The sequence below is a fragment of the Tursiops truncatus genome, chromosome 2, assembly GCF_011762595.2.
Source record: "Tursiops truncatus isolate mTurTru1 chromosome 2, mTurTru1.mat.Y, whole genome shotgun sequence".
Taxonomy (NCBI): Eukaryota; Metazoa; Chordata; class Mammalia; order Artiodactyla; family Delphinidae; genus Tursiops; species Tursiops truncatus.
The window spans coordinates 101,313,911-101,336,915 of record NC_047035.1 but is presented as its reverse complement, the minus strand read 5'-3'; the positions used below and the strand labels follow the sequence as shown (position 1 = coordinate 101,336,915).

Below are 23,005 nucleotides of genomic sequence, written 5' to 3'. Positions count from 1 at the left end.
TTTTTTAAAAATCAAATAAGAAAATTTTGGCCATCATTTTTGTTTTTTCTACACTCTGTACTGTTATTCTAAGACTTCATTTACATGTATTTTCTAAGATGATGTTGCTTCAAGGGTCACTGAACTTCTGTTTATTTTTTTATTCATTTAATCTTCTTGCTTTTGTTTACCAGTCTTTTCATCTGCAATGTCTAATCCACTGTAAATCTTATCCTGTGAAAATTTTATTTCACATATTTTTTTAAATCTCTAAATGCTTTATTTGGTTTTTTAAGAATATTTTTGATTTCTCTCTTCATTATGTTCATGTTTGCCTTTAAATACATAAATATACAATAGTATTTAAGGTCCTTGTCTGCTAATTTAACATCTCTTACAATCCCTTTCATTTGAGGTTTCTTCCTGGTTAGGGGTCACATTTTCTTGGTTTCTGGCAAGTCTAATAATTTTTGACTGGATGCTGAATATTATGAATGCTATATTGTTGAATGTATGGATTTTGTTGTCTTCCTTCAAGGAATATAAGGCATTTAAGTTATTTGTTGATCAGTTTGATAAATATGAGCTTTGTTTTCAGGATCTGTTCATTCAAGGGGTAGTTTAATCATAATACTGTGGGGTGCTCTCTTTGTGGTCAACAATGTATGCCCTAGTTGATCACTCAGAACTCTCTGCTTTGGCTGGTTGAAGCTTGAACTTATTGCCCTGCATACCTCTGGGAACTGTTCAGTTTAAAACTATCTTTTTTTTTTTTTTTAACCCAACCTAATGAGTTTCAGTTTTTTACTCAGCCTAATGTCTATTTAGGTCTTCTGCCCATTTTTTGATTGGGTTGTTTGTTTTTTTGATATTGAGCTGCATGAGCTGCTTGTATATTTTGGAGATTAATCCTTTGTCAGTTGCTTACTTTGCAAGTATTTCCTCCCATTCTGAGGGTTGTCTTTTCAATCTTGTTTGTGGTTTCTTTTGCTGTGAAAAAGCGTTTAAGTTTAAATAGGGCCCAATTGTTTATTTTTGTTAATATATCATTATTAGTGTATAGAAACACAACAGATTTCTGTATATTAATCTTGTATCCTGCTACCTTGCTGAAATTATTTATTCTAATAGTTTTTGTGTGGAGACTTCAGGGTTTTCTATGTAAAGTATCTTGTCATCTGCAAATAGTAATGGTTTTACTTCTTTCCTTCCAATTTGGATACTTTTTATTTCTTTTTATTGTCTTATTTTTGTAGCTAGGACTTCCAATACTATGTTGAATAGAAGTGGTGACAGTGGGCATCCTTGTCTTGTTCCTGAATTTAGTAGGAAGGCTTTCAGCTTTTCACTGTTGAGTATTATGTTGGCTGTGGGTTTGTTGTAAGTGGCCTTTATTATGTTGAGATATGTTCACTCTATACACACTTTGGTGAGAGTTTCTGATCATAAATGGATGTTGAATTTTGTCAAATGCTTTTTCTGCATCTATTGAGACGATCATGCAGATTTGTCTTTTTGTTAATGTGGTGTTAACATTAATGTCAATGAACATATGTTGATTGATTTACATATCTTGAACCATTCTTGCGACCCTGGAATGAATCCAACTTGATCATGGTGTATTATCCTTTTTATGTATTGTTGGGTTTGGTTTGCTAATATTTCATTGAGAATTTTTGCAACTATATTCATGACAGATATTGGCCTGTAATTTCTTTTGTGGTGTCTTTGGTTTTGTTATCAGAGTAATGGTGGCCTTGCAGAATGAATTTGGTAGTGTTTCCTCCTCTTCAGTTTTTTGGAATTGTCTGAGAACGACAGGTGTAAGTTCTTCTTTATATGTTTGGTAGAATTCCCCAGGAAAGCCATCTGGTCCTAGACTTTTGTTTGCAGGGAGTTTTAAAATTACAGATTCTATTTTTTTTTAATTATTATTATTTTTTTGGCTGCATGCGGGCTTTCTCTAGTTGCAGCGTGAGGGGGCTACTCTGTTGCAGTGCACAGGCTTCTCATCGTGGTGGCTTCTCTTGTTGCGGAGCACGGGCTCTAGGCATGCGGGCTTCAGTAGTTGTGGCATGCGGGCTCAGTAGTTGTGGTGCACGGGCTTAGTTGCTCTGCGGCATGTGGGATCTTCCCGGACCGGGGCTCAAACCTGTGTCCCCCTGCACTGGCAGGTCGATTCTTAACCACTGTGCCACCAGGGAAGTCCTCGTTTCAGCTTTATAGACACACATAGGGTCAAAGTGAAAGGATGGATGATGATATTTCAAGCAAATTGAAATGAAAAGACGCAGGTTTAGTCATAGTTATATCAGACAAAAGAAGACTGCAAGTCATAAAGGGTAAGAAAAGACAAAGAAAGTAATTAAATAATGATAAAGGGGTCAATACATTAAGGAGATACAACAACTGTAAATATATACACTCCCAACACCCTAGCACCGAACTCTATTAAACAATAATAGATTTAAGGGAGAAATAGACAACAATACAGTAATTGTTAGGAACTTCAAAACCCCACTATCAGCAAGGGATACATTTTCCAGACAGAAAACCCACAAGGAAACATTGGAATTGAACCACATGTTAGAACAAATGAGCTTAATAGACAGAACATTCCACCAACAGGAGCAGAATACATTCTTCTCAAGTGCACATGAAACATTCTCCTGGAGAGGTCACATGATTAGCCACAAATCTTAGTAAATTTAAGGAGCTTGAAATCATACCAACTATCTTCTCTGAACACAATGGTAAAAAAAAATAGAAATCAACAATAAGAGGAAAGTGAGAAGATGTACAAATATGTAGAAACTAAACAACACACTTCATTTGATCAAAGAAGAAAAAGGGAAGTTAAAATTTATCTCAAAACAAATGAAAATGAAAACACAACATATCAAATATTGTGGAATGCAGCAAAAGCAGTTCTGAGAGGAAAGTTTATAGCAATAAACACATTTGTTAAGAAATTAGATCTCAAATAATATAACTTTACACCTCAAGGAACTAGAAAAAGAACAAATTAAGCTCAAAGTCAGCAGAAGGAAGGAAATAGTAAGGGTCAGAGGAGACATAAATGAAATAGAGACCATAAAAACAATAGAAAAATCAACAAAACTAAGAGCTGGGTCTTTGAAAAGGTAAACAAGATTGATGAACATTTAGTTAGGCTAAGAAGAAAAGAGATGACTCAAATAAAACTAGAAATGAAATGGTGAGAAATTGAAAATGTTTCTCTTAAGGTCAGGAATAAGGCAAGGATGCCCAGTCTCACCACACCTATTAAATATAGCTCTGGAAGTCCTAGCTAGAGCAATTAGTCAAGATAAAGAAATAAAAGGCATCCAAATCAGAAAGAAAGAAGTGAAACTGTCATTATTTGCTGATGATATGATCCTATATATAGAAAGTCCCAAAGAATTGGTCAAAAAACTTGGAATTAGTCAACAATTTCAGTAAAGTGGCAGGATACAAAATCAACAGACAGTGTAGTGTTGGCGGTACAGTGGCGAGCATAGCTGCCTTCCAAAATCAACATACGAAATCACTGAAGTATCTGAAAAAGAAATGAAACCATCCCATTCACATAGCATCAAAAATAATAAAATACTGAGGAATAAATTTAAGTAAATGAAAGATCTGTATAATGAAAACTACAAAACTTTACTGAAAGAAATTGAATACACAAACAAATGGCATGATATCCCATACTTATGGATCGGAAGAATTAATATTGTTAAAATGGACATACTACCCAAAGCCATTCAGAGATTCAATGCATTACCCATCAATATGCTAAAGACATTCTTCACAGAAATAGACAAAACAATCCTAAATTTGTGTTGAACCATAAAAGACCCTGAATAGTCAAAGCAATCCAGAGACAAAAGAACAAAGCTGGACGTATTACACTTCCAGATTTCAAACTATATTGCAAAGCCAAAATAATCAAAACAGTATGATACTGGCACAAAAATAGACATGTCGACCAATGGAACAGAATAGAGAGTCCAGAATTAATCCCCAACATATACAATCAACTAATATTCAACAAGGGAGCCAAGAATACTCAAAGGGAAAGGACAGTCTCTTCCACAAATGGTGCTGGGAAAACTGGAAAAATGCATGCAGAAAAATGAAACTGGACCCCTATATTTCAGGCCACTCAGAAAAATTCACTCAACATGAATTTTTTGAATTTTTAAAACCTGATACCATAAAACTCCTAGAAGAAAACATGTGGAAGAATCTCATCGATATTGATCTTGGCAATAATTTTGGGGGTATGATGCCAAAGCACAAACAAAAAGAGAAAAAAAATCAACAAATGGGACTATATCAAACTCAAAAGCTGCACAGCAAAAGAAACAATTAACAAAATGAAAAGACAATGTAAAGAATGGGAGAAAATTTTTGCAAACCATGTATTGGATAAGGGGTTAATATCCAATATATACAAATAACTTGGTCACTCAGCAACAAAAAGCCCAAACAATCCAAATAAAAAATGGGCTGAACTAGACATTTATCAAAGAGGATATCAAAATGGCCAACAGACACATGAAGAGGTGTTCAACATCACTAATCGTCAGGGAAGTGCAAATCAAAACCACACTGAGATATCATTACACACCTGTTAGAATGGCTATCACCAACAAGATAAGAGACAACAGGTGCTTGTAAGGATGTGATGTAAAGGGTACCCTTATACATGGGAATGTAAACTGGTCCAACCAATATGGAAAACAATATGGAGGTTCCTAAAAAATTAAGAATAGATCTACCATAGGATCCAGCAATTCTATTTTTGGGTATATACCCCCCAAAAATCAAAACAGGATGCAGACGAAATATATGTACTCCCATGTTTATCGTGGCTTTATTCACAATAGCCAAGATATGGAAATGGCCCAAATACCCATCAACCGATAAATGGATAAAAAAGATATGTACACATTAACAACAGAATATAACTCAGCCATAAGAAAGGAAGATATTCTCTCATTTGCAACATCATGGATGGACCTTGAGCAAATTATGCTGAGATAAGTCAGACAGAGAAAGATAAGAACTGTACAATATCACTTACATGTGGAATCTAAAAAAGTTAAAACTGTAAAAGACAGTAAAATGGTGGTTACTAGGGGACGGTGATGGGTGGGGAATAAGAGTGATGGTGCTTAATGGTATAGACTTGTAACAAGTAGTAAATAAGCCATAGAGATCTAATGCACAGTGTAATAAATATAGACAATAATATTGCACTATAATTATGTAATATAAGCATATTATGAGCAATCAGCAATCATATTAAATATATAAATGTATCAAAGTAACATGCTGTGTACCTTAAACTTACACAGTGTTACACATCAAATTTATTCAATTAAAAAGAAAAAGAAAAATTAACTTGAAATGGATCATAGACCTAACTGTAAGGAGTAAAACAATGACACATCTAGAAGAGGAGCAAATCTTTAGTGATCCCAGGCTTAAAATTTTGATTGGATACCAGAAATGTAGATGAAAAATATCAGAAATATAAGAAGTGGTTTAAAAAGGAAGGAGGTCATTGGAACATATTAGGTATGCAAATTTGTGAATGCTTCCATAATTGTGAAGTAAAGAGAATGGACTATAGAGTATTAGGTTCAGTTTTAAATTTCAAGTTGCCACTAGCACTGACTTTTTGTAAGTTGCTTAATCTTCCAAGTTTCTGTTTCCTTAACTGTGATAGTATCAATCTCTTAAAATTTTTGTGAGGATTAAGTAAGGATAAGAATATAAACAGCTCAGTGTCTGATACATGATAATATTCCAATAAATAGGGAGTACTGCTGATATAATACTTATTAGTAACCAGTTAGTTCCATATTTTAAGGACTAGGACATTCAGTGGAATGCCAGGGTTCAGAGGCTACTATATTTAAAGTATCACCACTTCTTTATAGTGATTTATTTAGTAAAGTTGGCAGCCCAAAGAAAAGTCCTCAGAAGGATGAAGAATCCTTTAAATGCTATCACCTTTTGCCTGAGTTGATTGAAGGGTAGCAGAATATGCCACCCCAAAATATGCCTCTTTGCAATAAGAATTATTTGGAGAAATAGCAGATACAGAAGCTCTGAAAACAGAGTTGCTTCTTTGTAATGGAAATTTATACTTATAAAGGAAATCTTCCTTTACCAGAAAGAGGAGGACTAAATCACAAGAGAATCTAATCAATGGAGAAGGCACCAATTTAAAGACTTTAATCTGCATAACAAACCTTACTCTCCACACACTTTCTTTTGTCTTTAACTGAAATGGTATTTAAGCCAGAATTCTAAGCTACCTCTGTGAGTTACTACTTTTTCCCTGTCTCCCATGTAAACATAGTATAAATTTGTTTTTCTCTTATTAATCTGTCTTCTGTACAAGGCCCCAGCCAAGAACTTAGAAGGGTAGTAGAAGGAAAATTATTCTTTACTCCCCTACATGACCCTGACATCGTTGAAGGTGCTGACTTCAGCCTGGCTGACTTTCTTGGTCCTATGCTCTTGACTTCTACTGCACTTAATTTAAAAATTTAATGCCATAGCTTTAAAGATAGATCATTGACTGTCCAAATATGGTCCTTCCTATTAAGTCTAACTTCCTGAATCTTCCTTGATAAATGAGTAAACTAATGAATCTCCAGGGAGAACATGTCACGATTTCCAAAGTCTTATCTGGAATTTATGATTATATTATTTTATGTATTCTGAAGTTTTGTTTGTTCCATGTTTTTCACTCTCGGCCATTCTGAGTCCAGGTTGATCTCAGTTCTTATGGTAGGATCAGCATTATAATTGGGAGAGAATCAAAAAATGTTTACTTTTATAAGGATTAAGGGGCCTTCCTAATTTAAAGAGGTGTTTTTTCACGTTTAAAGTTCTTGGCTGGTAAGAAAAAAGTTATCCCTAGTCTGTTATCCACAATCTGCTATAATTTATTGGGTGTTTATTATGTATTTGACAATTTAAGTACATTAATCTTTATAACAATTTTAAGAGAGAGAAATTATTCTGTTTTACAGTTGAGAAAAGAGGCTGTGCAGAATTAACTGGCTTTAAGACTAGTGAGTACAAAGGAGGCTAATAGGCCTGATTTTGAAGATTTCTGCAGGGTTTGAAACAGATGTGTCTTAAAAAGTCAAGAGTCAGAATTTGAACACAGACCTGACCTAGATTTATCTGTCCCCTTCCAGATATATTTGTGAGCACAGTCTCTGGAGTCAGATTGCTTGGCTTCAAATCTCAGCTCCAACAAATTAATAGGTATGTACTTCATAGGATAATATAAAGTGAGGAAAGAGACCCTGTAAAAAGGGTATGAGATGGGGAAAGAACAAGGCTGCTTACTTTAGTTTTGTTGAGGCTGCTGTTTCCCAAGCAGCCTAGGAGGATACAGGATGATACCCACGGAAAATCAGGGGAGTCAGAAGGTAGGGGGAAACAGATTAAGGATTTTGGTTCCTTCTATCTATATAACTTTTATGCTAAAGGGGAAAACTGATTAAATAACTCAACTTATTTAAAGGACAGGCAAGCAATATAACTTACCACATAATATAGGTATTTAAAAAAATTCCTCTAAGTAGATATTAGGTTCATTTAAAGTGCCAATGATCATGTAATATTGCCAAGAAAATCAAGATGAATAAAACATGATCCCTGTTCTTAAAAGGCTCATAGTCTAGCTTAAGTGCTATAAATGAGGAGAAGTCGTCAAAACACTGTGTGGAATGATTAATTCTGCCTAGAAGGCTGGGGAGTCTAAGAAAGCTTTCACAGGGACTTCCCTGGTGGTCCAGTGGGTAGGACTCTGCACTCCCAGTGCAGGGGGTCCAGGTTCAATCCCTGGTCGTGGAACTAGATCCCACATGCACGCCGCAACTAAGAAGTCCGCATGCTGCAACTAAGACCTGGTGCAGCCTAAATAAATAAACAAATACTTTAAAAAGAAAGAAAGAAAGCTTTCACAGAGAAATGCCAGACATCGGCTGACAAAAACTTTGTTGGACAAAAAACTTTATATTAGGATTGGCATGGTGTAAAGAGAAAATATTCCCTCCTCAGTTCTTGCTAACTTAGTCCTCCAAGAGAATAGAAGTATCAGATATAACAAATCTACCACTGGGATCAGGTAGTTAACTATTATATAATTTAGAGTTAATTGTGTCTTTGTTCAGTGTCTCTTGAGGGAAAAGCACTGTCTTTATCAAGAGTTGGTCCAAGTATGATAAGAGTTAATCCTAAGTAAATGTGAATTAATGTCAATTCCCCATTTCCCCACTCTTAACATTTGTAAGAAGTAGTTTAATGAGATTAATATATATAGCAGAAAGACTTTTTGGTCTAAATATCAAAGTTTATTGAAATAAAATATAATCTATAATAAAAAATACTAAGGGTGTTACCACTGGTTACAGATTTAAGTATATTAACAAAAATCCAACATTTTAATCCAAGAATGACGCTATCCTTGTGGTACAATAACAAACATGAAATTAAACGTTGAATAATACTGAATAATTCTTTCAGAAATATTTTATATTTTCCCATCTGTGTTCAATATGCCTTTTTTAGGAGTATCCTCCAAAAGTGAAACTTCTGAAACTTAAGACTTACTTTTTAAAATCAAATGGTTTTAGCATAATTAGCATATCAAACAATAACTTTCTTTCATAGAAATTCAGTTCGACCCTAAGCTGGGTAGATGCTTTTAAGTGTCTTTATTCAAAAAATGTATTTAAATGCTCTTTTCTATCAATCTCTAGGGTTGCTATCATTCTACAACTAGAATTAAAGCTGGTCATAAAGCAAAACAGATGAATTATTTCAGAAGTAGAAAGGGCATTAAGATAGTAAAGAAAAGGAGGAAAAAAAAATAGGCACTCATACACAATCTATATATTTAAACTCTTTGAGAACTCTATTTCAATTGGCCATTCTTGGCCTGGCATAGAGATCTATCATAGCAACCTCCTGACCCAAATAGCTGGGCAATAAAGTGGAAGAAGAAAATTTGTTTCTTCTTGTTGTATTTCAAGATCACTTTCTCTGCAGTCATTATACCATTTCACTTGCTACTCCTCCAAATATGTGCCACAAGCCAATTATTCTGCACAATTCAAGGAAAAAAGACTCACATGCACTAACTTTAGGAAATGACTTTCAGGGTACCTCTGAAGTTTCACAAGTGAAGATTATCCCTTTTGCTGATTGTTGGGTAGCAATCATACATCAATCTCCGATCATATTGTCCTACTTGTGATATGTGGATGTGTGAAAACAATAGTTGTTATTTTACTGAGAAGATAGCATTTTAACAAAAACTACTGGAAGCTTTTCAAATCCTCATCTTTAAAAATCTGAAAAGCTTTAGGATATCCTCTATACCCTGGAAAAAAATGGTTATTTCATACAACCACGATGTAAAAAACAACAAAAACTGACAAAATTGAGAGACATACAGGACAGATTAAATGCCAGTCTTAGTCTTAAAACACATTTCATGAGTTAGAACTGCTCTTCAGGGTATTTCAGTTATAATGCTCATTTGGACAGTCACTGATTTGGGAACTTAAATGGGTATTTCAGTTTACTGAATTCCTATTAAAGTTGTGACTACTAGAGCCAAATAAGCCAGGACCACCTTCAGAAGAATTTTGCTTTGTCCACCCTCTAACCTAGGAGGCACCCCTGCCTCTCAAGATAGGATATTACAGTGAGGATAGATATAAGGTTTGTAAAGTTAATGGTGACAAATTATTAAGTGATTTGAAGGAATTCTTAGAATTAATATCAGATGAAGTAGAGACATTATAGAATAATACTACAACTTTTTGTTCTTTAAATCTACTGTGGTTTAAAGCTTAGATTTTATATGTTTCTGCCATGGTATTTCAACACCTTATCTGGGATAGTACCATGACCTAAAAAATATCTATTATAAGCAGACAAATCTAAATCTCATCCTTTCTCAGCTCAACAGGATAAAGCTAAACTTGAGGCAATAGCTGAAGACTTTTACCCTGTTTTTTGAGTTGAATTTTTTTGAGATCAGAAAAGTGAAATTAGAAACTAGAATTCTTCATGTAAAAATATATATGTGTATCGCAATTTATTAAACTCTAATTTCTAATGGCAGAAACAATGGGATTAAGTAAGACATGCATGAGTTAAAATTTAGACAGATCTTCAAAATCAGTTAAACTTATCAGGGTCCTGCAATTTCTTCCTTAGACTGCATTATCTCTATATTGCAGTATATTTTGTTCAAGAAGCCTTCAATTATAATTTTAGTTTTAAAGTGTCACTAGAGAAGAGTAACCACAATTTTTTTATGTTTTCCCAAGAGCTTTAGAAGTGTTGGACATCAGTCAAAAAGGACACTCAATTACTAGAGGACCTAAGAACTCTGTTTCTGGTTAGTTATTTTACTTTTTTTTTTTGCAGTATGCGGGCCTCTCACTGTTGTGGCCTCTCCCGTTGCGGAGCACAGGCTCCGGACACGCAGGCTCAGCGGCCATGGCTCACGGGCCCAGCCGCTCCGCGGCATGTGGGATCTTCCCAGACCGGGGCAAGAACCCATGTCCCCTGCATCGGCAGGCGGACTCTCAACCACTGTGCCACCAGGGAAGCCCGTTATTTTACTATTTTCGGTCACTTTCTAAAAGAAATTTAATTGTATATTATCAAATAACATTTTACACTTAAAAAACATAAATAATTTAAATAGCCCTAAAAAGGACAGTACTTAAGAGATCTAAATGAATTCCATCCATGCAAAAATGTTTACATATATGTATTAGTAACCTGATCCCATTGTACTTTGTTCCATGAAGAGGCAAAGAGAATCTAAATATTTAGAAATATGAAAGATATCAGAAAAAATAGATTTTTAATGCTTTTATACTCCCAAAATACTCTTGGTTTTGATCCTATAGCCCACAGAACACAAAAGCAACTGTAAAATACTACATGTGGGGAAGAGGGAATTCCCTGGCAGGGGGCACGGGTTTGATCCCTGGAGAGGGAACTAAGATCCCACATGCTGTGCAGCGTAGCAAAAAAAAAAAAAAAAAAAATAGGGGGAAGAGATGATGCCATGCTCAAAGACAAGATAATTCTACAAACTTTGACAGCATTAAAAAAAACAAAAAACTGGCTTTAGAAATATTGTCATTGGGGGAAAAATTCTACACATTCAAGAACAAAAGATGTGTGTAATATTTATGATTATTTCAATAATACCCTGTGCTTATACTATGCCCTTTATTCCAAGGTGCAAAGCACTAAAAATGAGCATCCTTTAGATACTTAGAGTAAATTGAGGCATGGTAAATTTGCCGAAGGCAAGATAAAAGCCAGGTTTTTAGACAAAATGATTCAGAATTTCACATTTCCCATACCTTAAAATACAAACTATATGCCATCTTTAATGCCTCCATCTTATTTTATCAAACATTAGTAAATTTATTATTATAGTTTAAGTTGTATGCCCAAATATTCTGTGATAGGTAAAAGCCATAAGCTTTCCATCATGTTTTACAATCAATTTGCTTTTTGCTTTTTTTAAAAAAAAAATTTAAATAAATGAGATTGTTTTAGGACAGTTCTAGAAATTCTTGCCTTGATTTTTCTCCAGCAGAATTTTACAAATATCTGCTTTATATGCCAACATTAATATGATAGTTCTTTCCTTAAATATATATTTTACTTCTAGTCCTCTTTCCTCTCAAGATCTTCTGTCTCTTTGTGAACTGAGTTGGTGATTCATTAAAAACAAAATGTTAAGGTTTTGTGAAAGTACAAAATGGTTAATGTTGGGTTCAGTCAACTAATCTCTGATAGTAACTTGCTTAATTAAGCTAAGATCAAGAAGTATGAGGAAGAATTCAAAACATAAGTAGTCAAATACTAGAAATTTTAGACAAAAAATACATACATATATTCCAAAGACTAATCTTAACCTTAAATCTATGTCTCATTCAACTACTAACTTGACATTTTGAAACATGAAATAAGTTACTTTAACTACGCACATTGAAACAGCATATTATAGGAAGCAGCCAATTCCAATTTTAGCTGCCTTAAACAGCTTGGTGATGATGATTCTTAAATCTGAGACTCCTTTGAGAATCTATTAGAAGTCATGGATCCTTGCTTCAGAAACACACACATACACACACACACGATGTATTTTTTAGTGTTGATAACATATTATAAATCACAGCGTTGTTGATTCAATGGGATTAACATGAAGAAAATTTTCATACTGTTAACAAAGACTGGTCACTAACCTTAAGGAAAAGTCTTTGAAGTATGAGACAGTTCAATGACCATATCCATTCATTCATCTGCTTCTTTTGCTAGCTCTGGTTGCAGAAGAGGTGACTGGTTGATGCAAATGTGTCTCTAATCTAGCCTATAAATCTTAAAAACAAAAATGTTTAAGTTCTAATTTCTACTAGCAGTGCACATGTAACAGTTTTCAAGCATTATAAAATACTGTGAAGGAAAGACTTTAATATACCACTATCAAATTCCAGTGCACCTAAACCAACAATGAAATGTCTGAATATGTAATTTGTTGACTTGAGCAAAATAAAGACATAATAGCTCTAAATTCTTTATAACTTTCAAGGATGGGAAACCAGTATCTCTCAGAAGTTTTTTTTTTTTTAATAGAATTGAACATTTAATTTTCCCCCACAGTATTCAAAGTAAACATTTTATCATTATTACTCTTGGTATATCAAACTGAATTCCAGGAATGTAAGAAAGCCTGACTGGGAAATATTACATAGAAAAAGGTTGAATTAACAAACACATTACATTTCTTAGTTATTTCTTATAAGTATACGTTGACATTTACTTATCTGATAGCAGCACTGCTGGTTTTGAGTGAATTTTTTTTTCTTCTAATGGGACTGCAGAATGGCAGTGTTATCTTTGGAACAAATTAAGACAGTAACAATTAACAGAAGAATACCTTCTACACATATATTTTGCAAGGGCAATAAATAGTTAAGTATATAATTATGGGAAAATATGCCTCAAATATGTTTTTTAAAATTTCTAAGGATTTATTGTTTTGCTTCTTAATAAAATATAATGCACTGTCACTACTATCTGTTCTGGGAAAAACAAACACTGAGGTTTGAGTTTCCTCCTTTAACCAACAGAGTGATATCAAGAATAAACTTGGCCTAAAAATCAACTTGTTTGAGCCAACAGAGAATTCTGTAGTACATTTGATTACTTTAGCAATATACACATATTCTGGGTTATTATTAAGAAACTAACCAAATATTTTGTATGAAAGTTTTATACCCCAAACAGGTTCTCTGATGACTTATGCTAGCATATGAAATTTGAAGGAATAACAAATGGTATAACATAAACAGACATGCAATATAGAAGGATGTAAAAGATACAGCTTGACCCTGGATATTTCCCTTAGAATAATTTCTTCCATAAATAAGACTTTACTTTTTACATATAGATTTATCTTATATCTGGTCCTGGATCACGGAGAATGTTAAGGACATAGCTTAAGAAATCAAGACCACATTTTTTGTGTAGTCTTTTGTCACCCCAGACCACAAAAAGCATTCTCCAAGTGGATGCTCAGGTTAGATTAAGATGCTCTTGAACAAACAAATTTACTGAGGCTTAGAATGTAAATCACGTAACTACTTGCAGCAGCAACAGTCTTTTCAAAAATGACTAAAACAAACTTTTAAATATAAAGCATATAAAAAGGACTATTAAGGATAGTTTTCCAAACTATAGAAATACAGGAAAATATGTGTTGCCTCATAATAAAGTTCAATAAATATTCTTTCTGAATCCTAGAAACACTATAAGATGTTATAGGTTTATTTGGTTCTCATAAGTTAGAATAATCTGATTGCTTCTACATAAATTCCTCCAGATTCTTATCCTCAGATTTTTACTAATGTTTTTCCACTACACTGAGAGAGTATCTAACATCATTTCAAAAATGTGCTTTTTTGTTGGTTTTAATAAGTATACTTAATTTTCTAGAAAATAAACATTTAAAATTTAAGGTTCAAGGTAATTTTAGAAAAAGGTAGACACTGAACTATCTCCTTTTCTATTTCTACATCTCCATATTTACAAGGCCTAGCATCCACATGGTTTCCTCTTTATACTCACTTATCACACTATCAATAAATAGTAACTGTGGTCCAAGTAACCTTTATTAAAGATTTCAAAATTCCTCAAATTTTATAACACTACAAAGTTATTAAGATTTGATTTTGATGAGTATTGGTGTTATGTAATTTTTTTTTATTGGAAAAGAAATACAAATCTTTTTTTTTTCTATCTAAATTAAATCCAAGCTCCATTATCAGTTCTCAAGATATATCTAAAATGTACATTCCTAAAGAAACATAAAGCTGTTCAAGGGCTGAACTAGTCCAATATATAATTGAGGGTTATTTATTCTTGTTATTTGTGTCTTTTCTTTTCTTTTTAAATCTATATTAAACCCCTGGTTTCTCATGGATTAGATCATAATTTAACATTGTAAAAATTAATTTCAGAAATTATTGTGCTAATATTTAGATTTGAGGAAGGAAACAATGAATACTATTCATTGTTAGAATAGAAGATGAAATAGCTTACTAACTGATATGAGTTATGAATGTCACTATGACACAAATTTGCTGTGATTTGCTTATTTGGCTACAAGTGCATTATTTTTCATGAATGACAACACACAGCATTTTCAACTTGTAACATGAAACTCCAGCTCATGAAGAGTGTACTGTGTGACTTGAAAAAGTCTGATTGTAACTAAGTAACAACCTTTCCCCTGAAAAACATGAACAAAATCCATTGGGAAATCAGGCACAGACGGTATTTATCGGTTTTTCTTCCTTTCCTCCTATGGTTTTGTTTCTGAAGACATACAGATGGTTCCAACATGACCCACACTTGTTACAAAATGACACAGCTATTTTTTTCCTTTTCTTTTTCTTTATCTTTTTCTCGAGGTTCCTTTCGTTTACGTTCACTATTCCCAGATTGTCTGCCACTCGATGGAGAGGCTTGTGCTGGCTGGCTTTGCTTTAAGAAAAATAAACAGGAAAAAATTACCACAATTTTTCCAAGATGCTTAAGCATAGTTATCTAGAAAGAAAAACTACAGGAGTGAAATGAATTATTAGTGGAAAAAGGCTATTGGTGTATAGACTTGTTATGTGATATGGTATCTGAATAACTGCCTCTATCATTCAGAATAGATATAATTAATGTATCCATTATTCTAAGTAAATGGAACTTCAAACAATAAATAACATATAGCATTATATTGCCTGAAGACTCAAATTCAAGATAACTTATGTTAAAGTTTAGGAAATGTTAAAGAAAGTGACACCTTTTGGCAAGCTACAATAGTTTTCCAAGATCTCATTAAATACTATAATAAACAGATTTTAAAAGGAGGGAAAAAAACCCCTGAGGACTCAGAGTGTGAAATGTGTATTCTGTGCAATGAGAGAACTTTTTTAGTGAAAAGCTAATCATAACATGGTAGGTTTTAAATTTTAAGCTTGGAGTAGTCAATATTTCTAGAAATAGAAATGTTATACCTATTTTATTAGAGACCTCTATATTTAAAGTTTCATCAGATCTTAAAGGGCATCAAGCTTTCTTGAATACCCAAATCAAAGGAATAGTTCTAGCATGGTACAAACATAAAAGAAGGGGAATATTTTTTTCATTTAATGAAATGAGATTTAAGAAATAGAAACCCCCTTAGTTACATTTTCAGTGCTTAAAACATTTAGCTGGGGAAAGTGGAAAGGTGCTAACCTTTGTTGAATACTTAGCACATGTCAAACATTGGATTAAATGCTAACATTATTTATTCTTAACCACAAACCTAAGGGTTAAGTATTATCTTCTTTTTTCCAGATAGGGAAAATGAAGCTAAGAGACGTAGAGGACTTTGTCCATGTTGCACCTAGTAAGGGGAGACAGAAGCAGAAAATGCAAATCCACATTTATCTGGCTCCAAAGTCTACATTCTTTCCAGCAGTACCTCATACTGCCTTCTAATTGATAGGAAAGATTTGTTCATATTGGTTTATATTGTTTGAAGCTATTAAGAACTTAATAAATTTGGAAAATCTTCCCATCAGAACCTCAGAAAAAGTAAAATTAACTAAATTAGAAATATATTAAGATAATCACAAACTTAGAACAATGTCATAAAATCCATGGATGCTAAAAATGCTAACAGAGTCAATACCTAACTTAAAAGTTTTTATCTCAGCACAAATTTCTTTATTGCTAAAGTGATCATTATATTTAAGGATCAGAACACTAGTTTTTACCTGGGCCTGTGTAGAAGCAGAAGCAGCAGCTGCTGCTGCTTGTTCCTGTTCCTGGTAATATTGAGAAGCTCGTCTATCCTCTTCTTCTTGGAGTTTCTTTGCTAGTTCCAAATCACTGATTCCTTCAGGTATTTGTTCCCAATTGATCTCTTGGCTCTGCTGTTCTTGTTGTAGAGATAATGCCATAAGATAGTCCTAAGAAATTAAATGATAACCATTTTTAGCTATGAGATTTTATCCAAGAACTAACGTGTGTGAAATATAGGGGTTATATCTACAAACCTATCAGAGTGGCTTTTAAAAAACATACCAGAGGGTAAATGTAAAAATAGAAGTTTTCTATATATTTGTTTGGGAGGTATGAAATTATTTCAGTGATGTTGCCATTGTTATAAATATTTTAAATATTCATTTGAAATTCCTTCTAGAAGCAGTATATAAGGCATTCAGAAAAGCTTAAAAAAAAACCACATGTCTGTAGAAAATTGTTACAAAGTAAAAAAGCATAAATAAGAAAGTTAAGATTACCATAATATCATTACACAGAGCCAACTACTGTTAACAATTAATATATAATTGTTATATATTAATCATTTTTTTCTATATTCACATACAAACACATCTCCCAACCCCTGAAACTATCATAATCTGCTTTCTTTTCCATTTAATGTTATAAAAGTCTTCTGTTTAAAAAAAGGTTATAAGAACTTCCCAAGATTATTTATTAAATATTCTCCCAAAAGATGATTTTTAAAGCCAACATAGCTGTCCATCATACAATCATATTCAGTTACTTAACTATGCCTTTCTCCTCCCACACACACCCCCAGATTATTTCCTATGAGAGAAAGTGATGCATCTTTGGTCAAAAGTTGTATTATCTAACAAAACATCCACTTTTATTAAGAATTAGTGCTGAATGAAACTTGACTACTCTTGTGCACCTCCCCCAATCTACCCTCAAAATAAGAGAATTTTAAATAACCACAGAGGATATGTAAAAGGTTGTTGCCTGTGAAGACCTTGTACTATCTAGCATGATTATCTTACTGACATCAAGAATTTGTCCTTCAAAGTTTTCTCCTCAATTCTTCAAACTCTGCTCTTTGCTAAGTCCCTTCATTGCTACTTCTAAAGACAGTATCATACATGTATTCTCAACACCTTACGGCTAGATTACTGTGGCAATCTATTGCTTTACTTCATTCCTGTGCCAATATTTTTTACACACAGTAGTTAGAAAAATCCTGTATATTTCTCTTAAGTAACACTTAAAAAACCATGCTCCTGTATATCTTCTGAAGGAAAATGAGTATGTTGATTATTATGGCTGTTTGTCAAAGGAAGGCCAAGAGTCCTAGAAAGATTAGTATTTGTTTGAATCAAGTATTCTTTCATCCATTCATAGCTTGCTATTCAAATTACCATTATAGAACTTAACATATGATATTAGTTGGTCAAATACCTGCCTCCCCAACTAGACTGAAGAATCTTTGAGGACAGGACTGAATGATTTATCTTTGTGTCCCCAGGATGCAGTTATAGTGCTCAGTACAACTGCTCAATGAATAATGGTTAAATGCACACAGTCTCTATGCACTTAAATTGTTATCAGCAAAACATGTGCCAACTGTTTAACATAAACATATTTCTGCCTCAGTTGAGGAAAATGTCACATCACTGTTATACTTCTAGTAATAAACACACTTGTGGCTCTAAGCCTACCAACCAATAGCAGGCAAAAATCTCATCTGTTTCAGTTCCAAATAAGAATTCTGCTCAGTAGTGCCGCTCCTGCTGTAAGTGTCTGTTCCTCCTTACCTTGGACTCTAAGGCTTAGAACACCCCCCTACTCTTTATCCAGTGTATGCTATCTTCAAGATTCCCTCTTTTCTACTTTTTCTGACTAACCAAAATAGATCTCAAATATGTACTTGTCTCTTCATCTCTACCACCAAGGCTAAGCCATCATCACCTCTTGCTTGGACTGCTAGTCTGCTTACAACCGTGTCCTTCCTATGCATTTGCCACATAGCAGGTTTTTAAAAAGGTAAAGTAGTGCTCGCTTCAGCAGCATAAATACTAAAATTGGAACGATACAGAGAAGATTAGCACAGCTCCTATGCAAGGATGACACTCAAATTTGTGAAGCATTCCATATTCTTTTACAGAAGTAGAAACATACTGTTATACACATGAAACATATAATGTTATAAACTAATGTTACCTCAATTTAAAAAAAAGGTAAAGTAGATCATGTCACTTCCATGTTTAATACTTCGCATACCTTCCCTACTACAATTAGAATAAAATTTAAACTCTTTACCATGACCTTCACAGTTCAATATAATCTGGTCTTCTGAACCAAAGTGTACAATTAATGTACATGTAGAATAATCACTTACCTATTTAGGAAGTGTCAGGAAAATTTCACAAGTATATTAATGAACAACTTTTAGTTCAAAAATTTGGATAACTAAATTCACATTTGAAAGGAATGAGCACTTTAAACAATATGAAGAAGATAAAACAACAAATTTACCTGATCTATCTGATCTTGTTGTCCTCTGTATACAGTTTCCGGATCAGAAGGAGGCCGCAGATGAAATTCTGAGTCACAGAAATTTCCATCACCATCGACATTGTGTAGGCTTTCCCAAACAACTTTTTCTTCAGTGAGAAACCCCTGGTCTGTTACCAACAAATACAGCAGACCCTTAATAAGAAATAAGAAAAAGGACTGTTAAGTTGATCAAAGCTAGTTAATATTTAAGAGAAACTGTATAATCTTTTTAAAACATATAATTATTCTTACTAGTTAGGTCTGCACAACCTACTAAATAGTTGACCAAGTAGATATCTTATTTGCTCACTGAATTATATCCACTTGGCTTTGAATATAGTTTATAAAAGGTACACTACAGTATGATGAGAAATAGGAGTTCTTGGCATGTTCAACTAATTCATAACTTATAAATAGCCCTTGGAGTTTTTTAATCTCCTTTCACAAAATAGAAAAATACTATACAAGTTCCTAAAAAATACATCAGATAACAAATAAGATATAGTCACAATAAAATTATATCATATTGCCTGTTTTTTAAAAAAATTAAGCACATATGACTAATCCATTTCATACCAATTTTTCCTTCTCTGCACCATTAGCTGCTCTTAATTTATACACCAACAGTACTTTGTACTTTTTCTATAGTAGCATTAAATCACACTGTACAATGATTATGTTTTCTTCCTCGTTCCCCAGACTGTATTTTTTAATCTATCTCTGGGCCTAGTGTAGGCTGTATCATAAAGTTGAAGCCTAATATTTATTGAATTAATCAATGAAGTCATAATGTATTTACAGTCATTACCATAGAATTTAGCATTGATCTCTAATTGCTCATATGCATTAGTTTTAACTCCAATCATATGTAAAGTGTCCCTAGTATACCATATAACATTTGTAAGCCATTTTTATTTCAGATTTGCCAAGGACAACTTTCATTTACTTGTTCAGAGTTCCCACTGGTTAATATAGTGTTTATTATTGCACAAGAATCATACTTTTCAAGTTCTCACTTATACACAATCTTAATAATTAATAATAAGAAATTCCTTTAAAGAATTTGGTGGTGAGGGTAGAGAATTACTGAATAAATTCTGAAGCTTTAAAAAAAACTAAGTAGTTGTTATTTTTGAACATTTACTATGTGTCCAGCACTATGGGACACAGCTCCTCCTGAAGTACAGTCTTTCCTGTTGTCTAGTAGCAGTTACATTCAAGAATCAGCTGTAGGTACTGATTAATTTACAAGGTCACTGAAATTACTATTGCAACATGAAAAGGATTCATAAAGAAACACATTTTGGTATAAAGTTTAAAGACATTGTTTTAAGAAAAAATTAAGTCCAGGCTCATGTTTTGTTTTGTTTTTTAAATCAGGTATGTTCCAATTTATCAAATATTGAATGCCTACCATATGCTTAGCACTATGCTAAGTGCTTGAGGATTCATATCATGGGTAGTAATGATCCCACCTTACCCTGATATTAGTGCCCCTTTTATGTGACTTCATAGAATCCTGGACTTAACAGTATTATAGCACTTTATACATTGAATTGCAGTTGTCTGTTTACTTAATCATCTCTCTTAATACATTTTAAGCTCCTTGAGGACCAGAGTCATGTTTTATTCACCCATGCAGTGAATAACCTAACATTTTATTTTTTATTTTTTTTTTTGTGGTACGCGGGCCTCTCACCATTGTGGCCTCTCCCTTTGTGGAGCACAGGCTCCGGACACTCAGGCTCAGCGGCCATGGCTCACGGGCCCAGCCGCTCCGTGGCATGTGGGATCCTCCCGGACCAGGGCACGAACCCATGTCCCCTGCATCGGCAGGTGGACTCTCAACCACTGCCCCACCAGGGAGGCCCCTTAACATATTTTTAATACCCAGTTAGGGTCTACCTTGTTCTGGGATAATTTAAGAGAAAAACTAATTTTCCACTGAATAGATTTGACCCTTCTCTTTATACTTATCACAATGCATTTCAACATATTATATAATACGTAAGTTTTACAGTTTATTTTGTATAGATCATATATTAGATTGGCTGTTTGTTGGGAAGGAACTATAATCTTATCAATAATTTTCCTCCAAATGACACTTTAGGATAGGTAAATTCTGGGAGCGTTTCTATTGAAAGCTACTATCATCCATAGCACATGAATATTTAAAAGTTTTAACTAAAAGTATCCATTTCTTGGTATAGGTGACCTGTCTTCTCATGGACCATCAGCCTCAATTTCTTCCTCTTTTAGATCTTGACATTTATCAAAAAAAGTCTGTAACTGGTCCACTGTCAACAATGCTGGTTATTACTTAAAATAACAAAGCATGTGTCAGTATAGTACTGAATACTTTAGGCCCATTTGTTCCTGAGAGTCTACAATTAAATCACCATCAAGAATATTTCTTGGGGGCTTCCCTGGTGGTGCAGTGGTTGAGAGTCAGCCTGCTGATGCAGGGGACATGGGTTCGTGCCCCAGTCTGGGAAGATCCCACATGCCGCGGAGTGGCTGGGCCCGTGAGCCATGGCCGCTGAGCCTGCGCGTCCAGAGCCTGTGTTCCGCAACGGGAGAGGCTACGACAGTGAGAGGCCCACGTACTGCAACAACAACAACAAAAAAAATATATATATATTCCTTGCTTTTGTATCCCAGCACTTTTGTTAATATTATCTAGCCAAAGCTTTCTTTTCTAAGCCTTAAATCTTCTGCCTAATCTGACTCACCAGTCTCTAAAATATTAATTTCACAAAAAAATACAGAATGCATATATTAAATTAAATTGTTTATTAATGTATAAAATGTATGTTTATTATTACATAAAAACAAATGACATTAGATAATTTTTAAAATTTTTTTTAAAATGGGCAATTAAATCACAAAAGAAGACTGAACGAAAACCTGTTCTACCTAAAATACTCTGATAATTCTATATAGAGTATATACGTTACTTTTATTAACAATATACATAATACTATCACATTTTGTAAATTGGTAAAATAGAAGAAAACCTGATAATGTAATACAAAAATAAAGTAATTCCAGGCTTTAAAATACAGAGCAAAGCACTGCCTGAATGTTTCTGGTTAACTAGCTTGGATTTGAATTATTTAAAGTCTTTGGACCTTAGTTTTCTTTTCTTATAAAGTGATATAGAATCAGTGAGATGAGAGGATTTCTAAGGAATTTTATAAATTGAAAGATGAACTTTACTCCTACTTAACAAACATCAATCTCACCTACAAGTAACTTTCTTACCCACCCAGAGAGGCAGAGCTGTTGAGAGTGTGAAGTTAAAAGTCAGACTGGAGCTGTTTACAAGCTGTGTGGTCTTGAGCAAGTTACTCAGGGCTTTAAGCCTGTTCTCTCAGATGTAAAGTGGGAAGTTGTGAAAATTAAATGAGATAATGAACGTAAAATGCTTAGTATAATGCAGGGCACGTGAACAGCCCCTAAATCTATCTGGGTTTCTTTATCTATCTCCTTTTCCTGCCTCTTATTTAAAAGGAAAAGCTGGATCTCTATGCCTGTACTGTTGGAATCACTTTTCTGTTACCACATTTCTTTCCCCTTCCTGCCTCTAAAAAATTTTTTAAAAGAAAGTGACAATTTGGAAATTCCCTGGTGGTCCATTGGTTAGTACTCCACGCTTCCATTGCAGGGGCCATGGGTTTGATCCCTGGTCGGGGAACTAAGATCCTACAAGGTGTGTGGCACGTACCAAAAAAAAAAAAAAAAAGTGACAATTTTTGATGTATTAACTACCTTTTAAAAATATCTAAATTAGGTGAATTTTTACTTAAGTGTAGCCTTCTGTGGAAAAAAAAATTCCCACCATAGTCTTAGTTGAAGAGAAAAGTGACTGGACAAACTTATTTTATTTCTTTAATATGGCTTTAGTACTTATCTTGAACTGTATCTCCTAAACTACTCTCACTTCTAATCCTTAAATGTAAAGTAAAAAAGCAAACTAATAAAAGCTAACCTTAAAAAACACCTTGGTTTCGAATATACTCCAGAGAGTTGTCAATAATTTAAAAACAAGAGGTAGAGGAAA

At 33.7% G+C, this 23,005-nt stretch overlaps 1 protein-coding gene and 1 non-coding gene across 2 annotated transcripts in view; one reads left to right on the top strand and one right to left on the bottom strand.

The window, feature by feature from the left end:
* Positions 1–12,678: 12,678 nt before the first annotated feature.
* The window catches only part of MINDY2 (MINDY lysine 48 deubiquitinase 2), a 74,309-nt gene continuing 63,982 nt past the window's right edge, over positions 12,679–23,005 (bottom strand). The window contains 3 exon segments of the mRNA XM_033851741.2: positions 12,679–15,108; positions 16,380–16,574; positions 18,922–19,095. Of these exon segments, the coding sequence (XP_033707632.1) occupies positions 14,980–15,108; positions 16,380–16,574; positions 18,922–19,095 (498 nt within the window). The 3' untranslated portion in view covers positions 12,679–14,979.
* Positions 18,438–18,544, top strand: LOC117311260 (U6 spliceosomal RNA). The gene has a single exon (XR_004525485.1). It is a non-coding gene; the product is annotated as a U6 spliceosomal RNA (small nuclear RNA).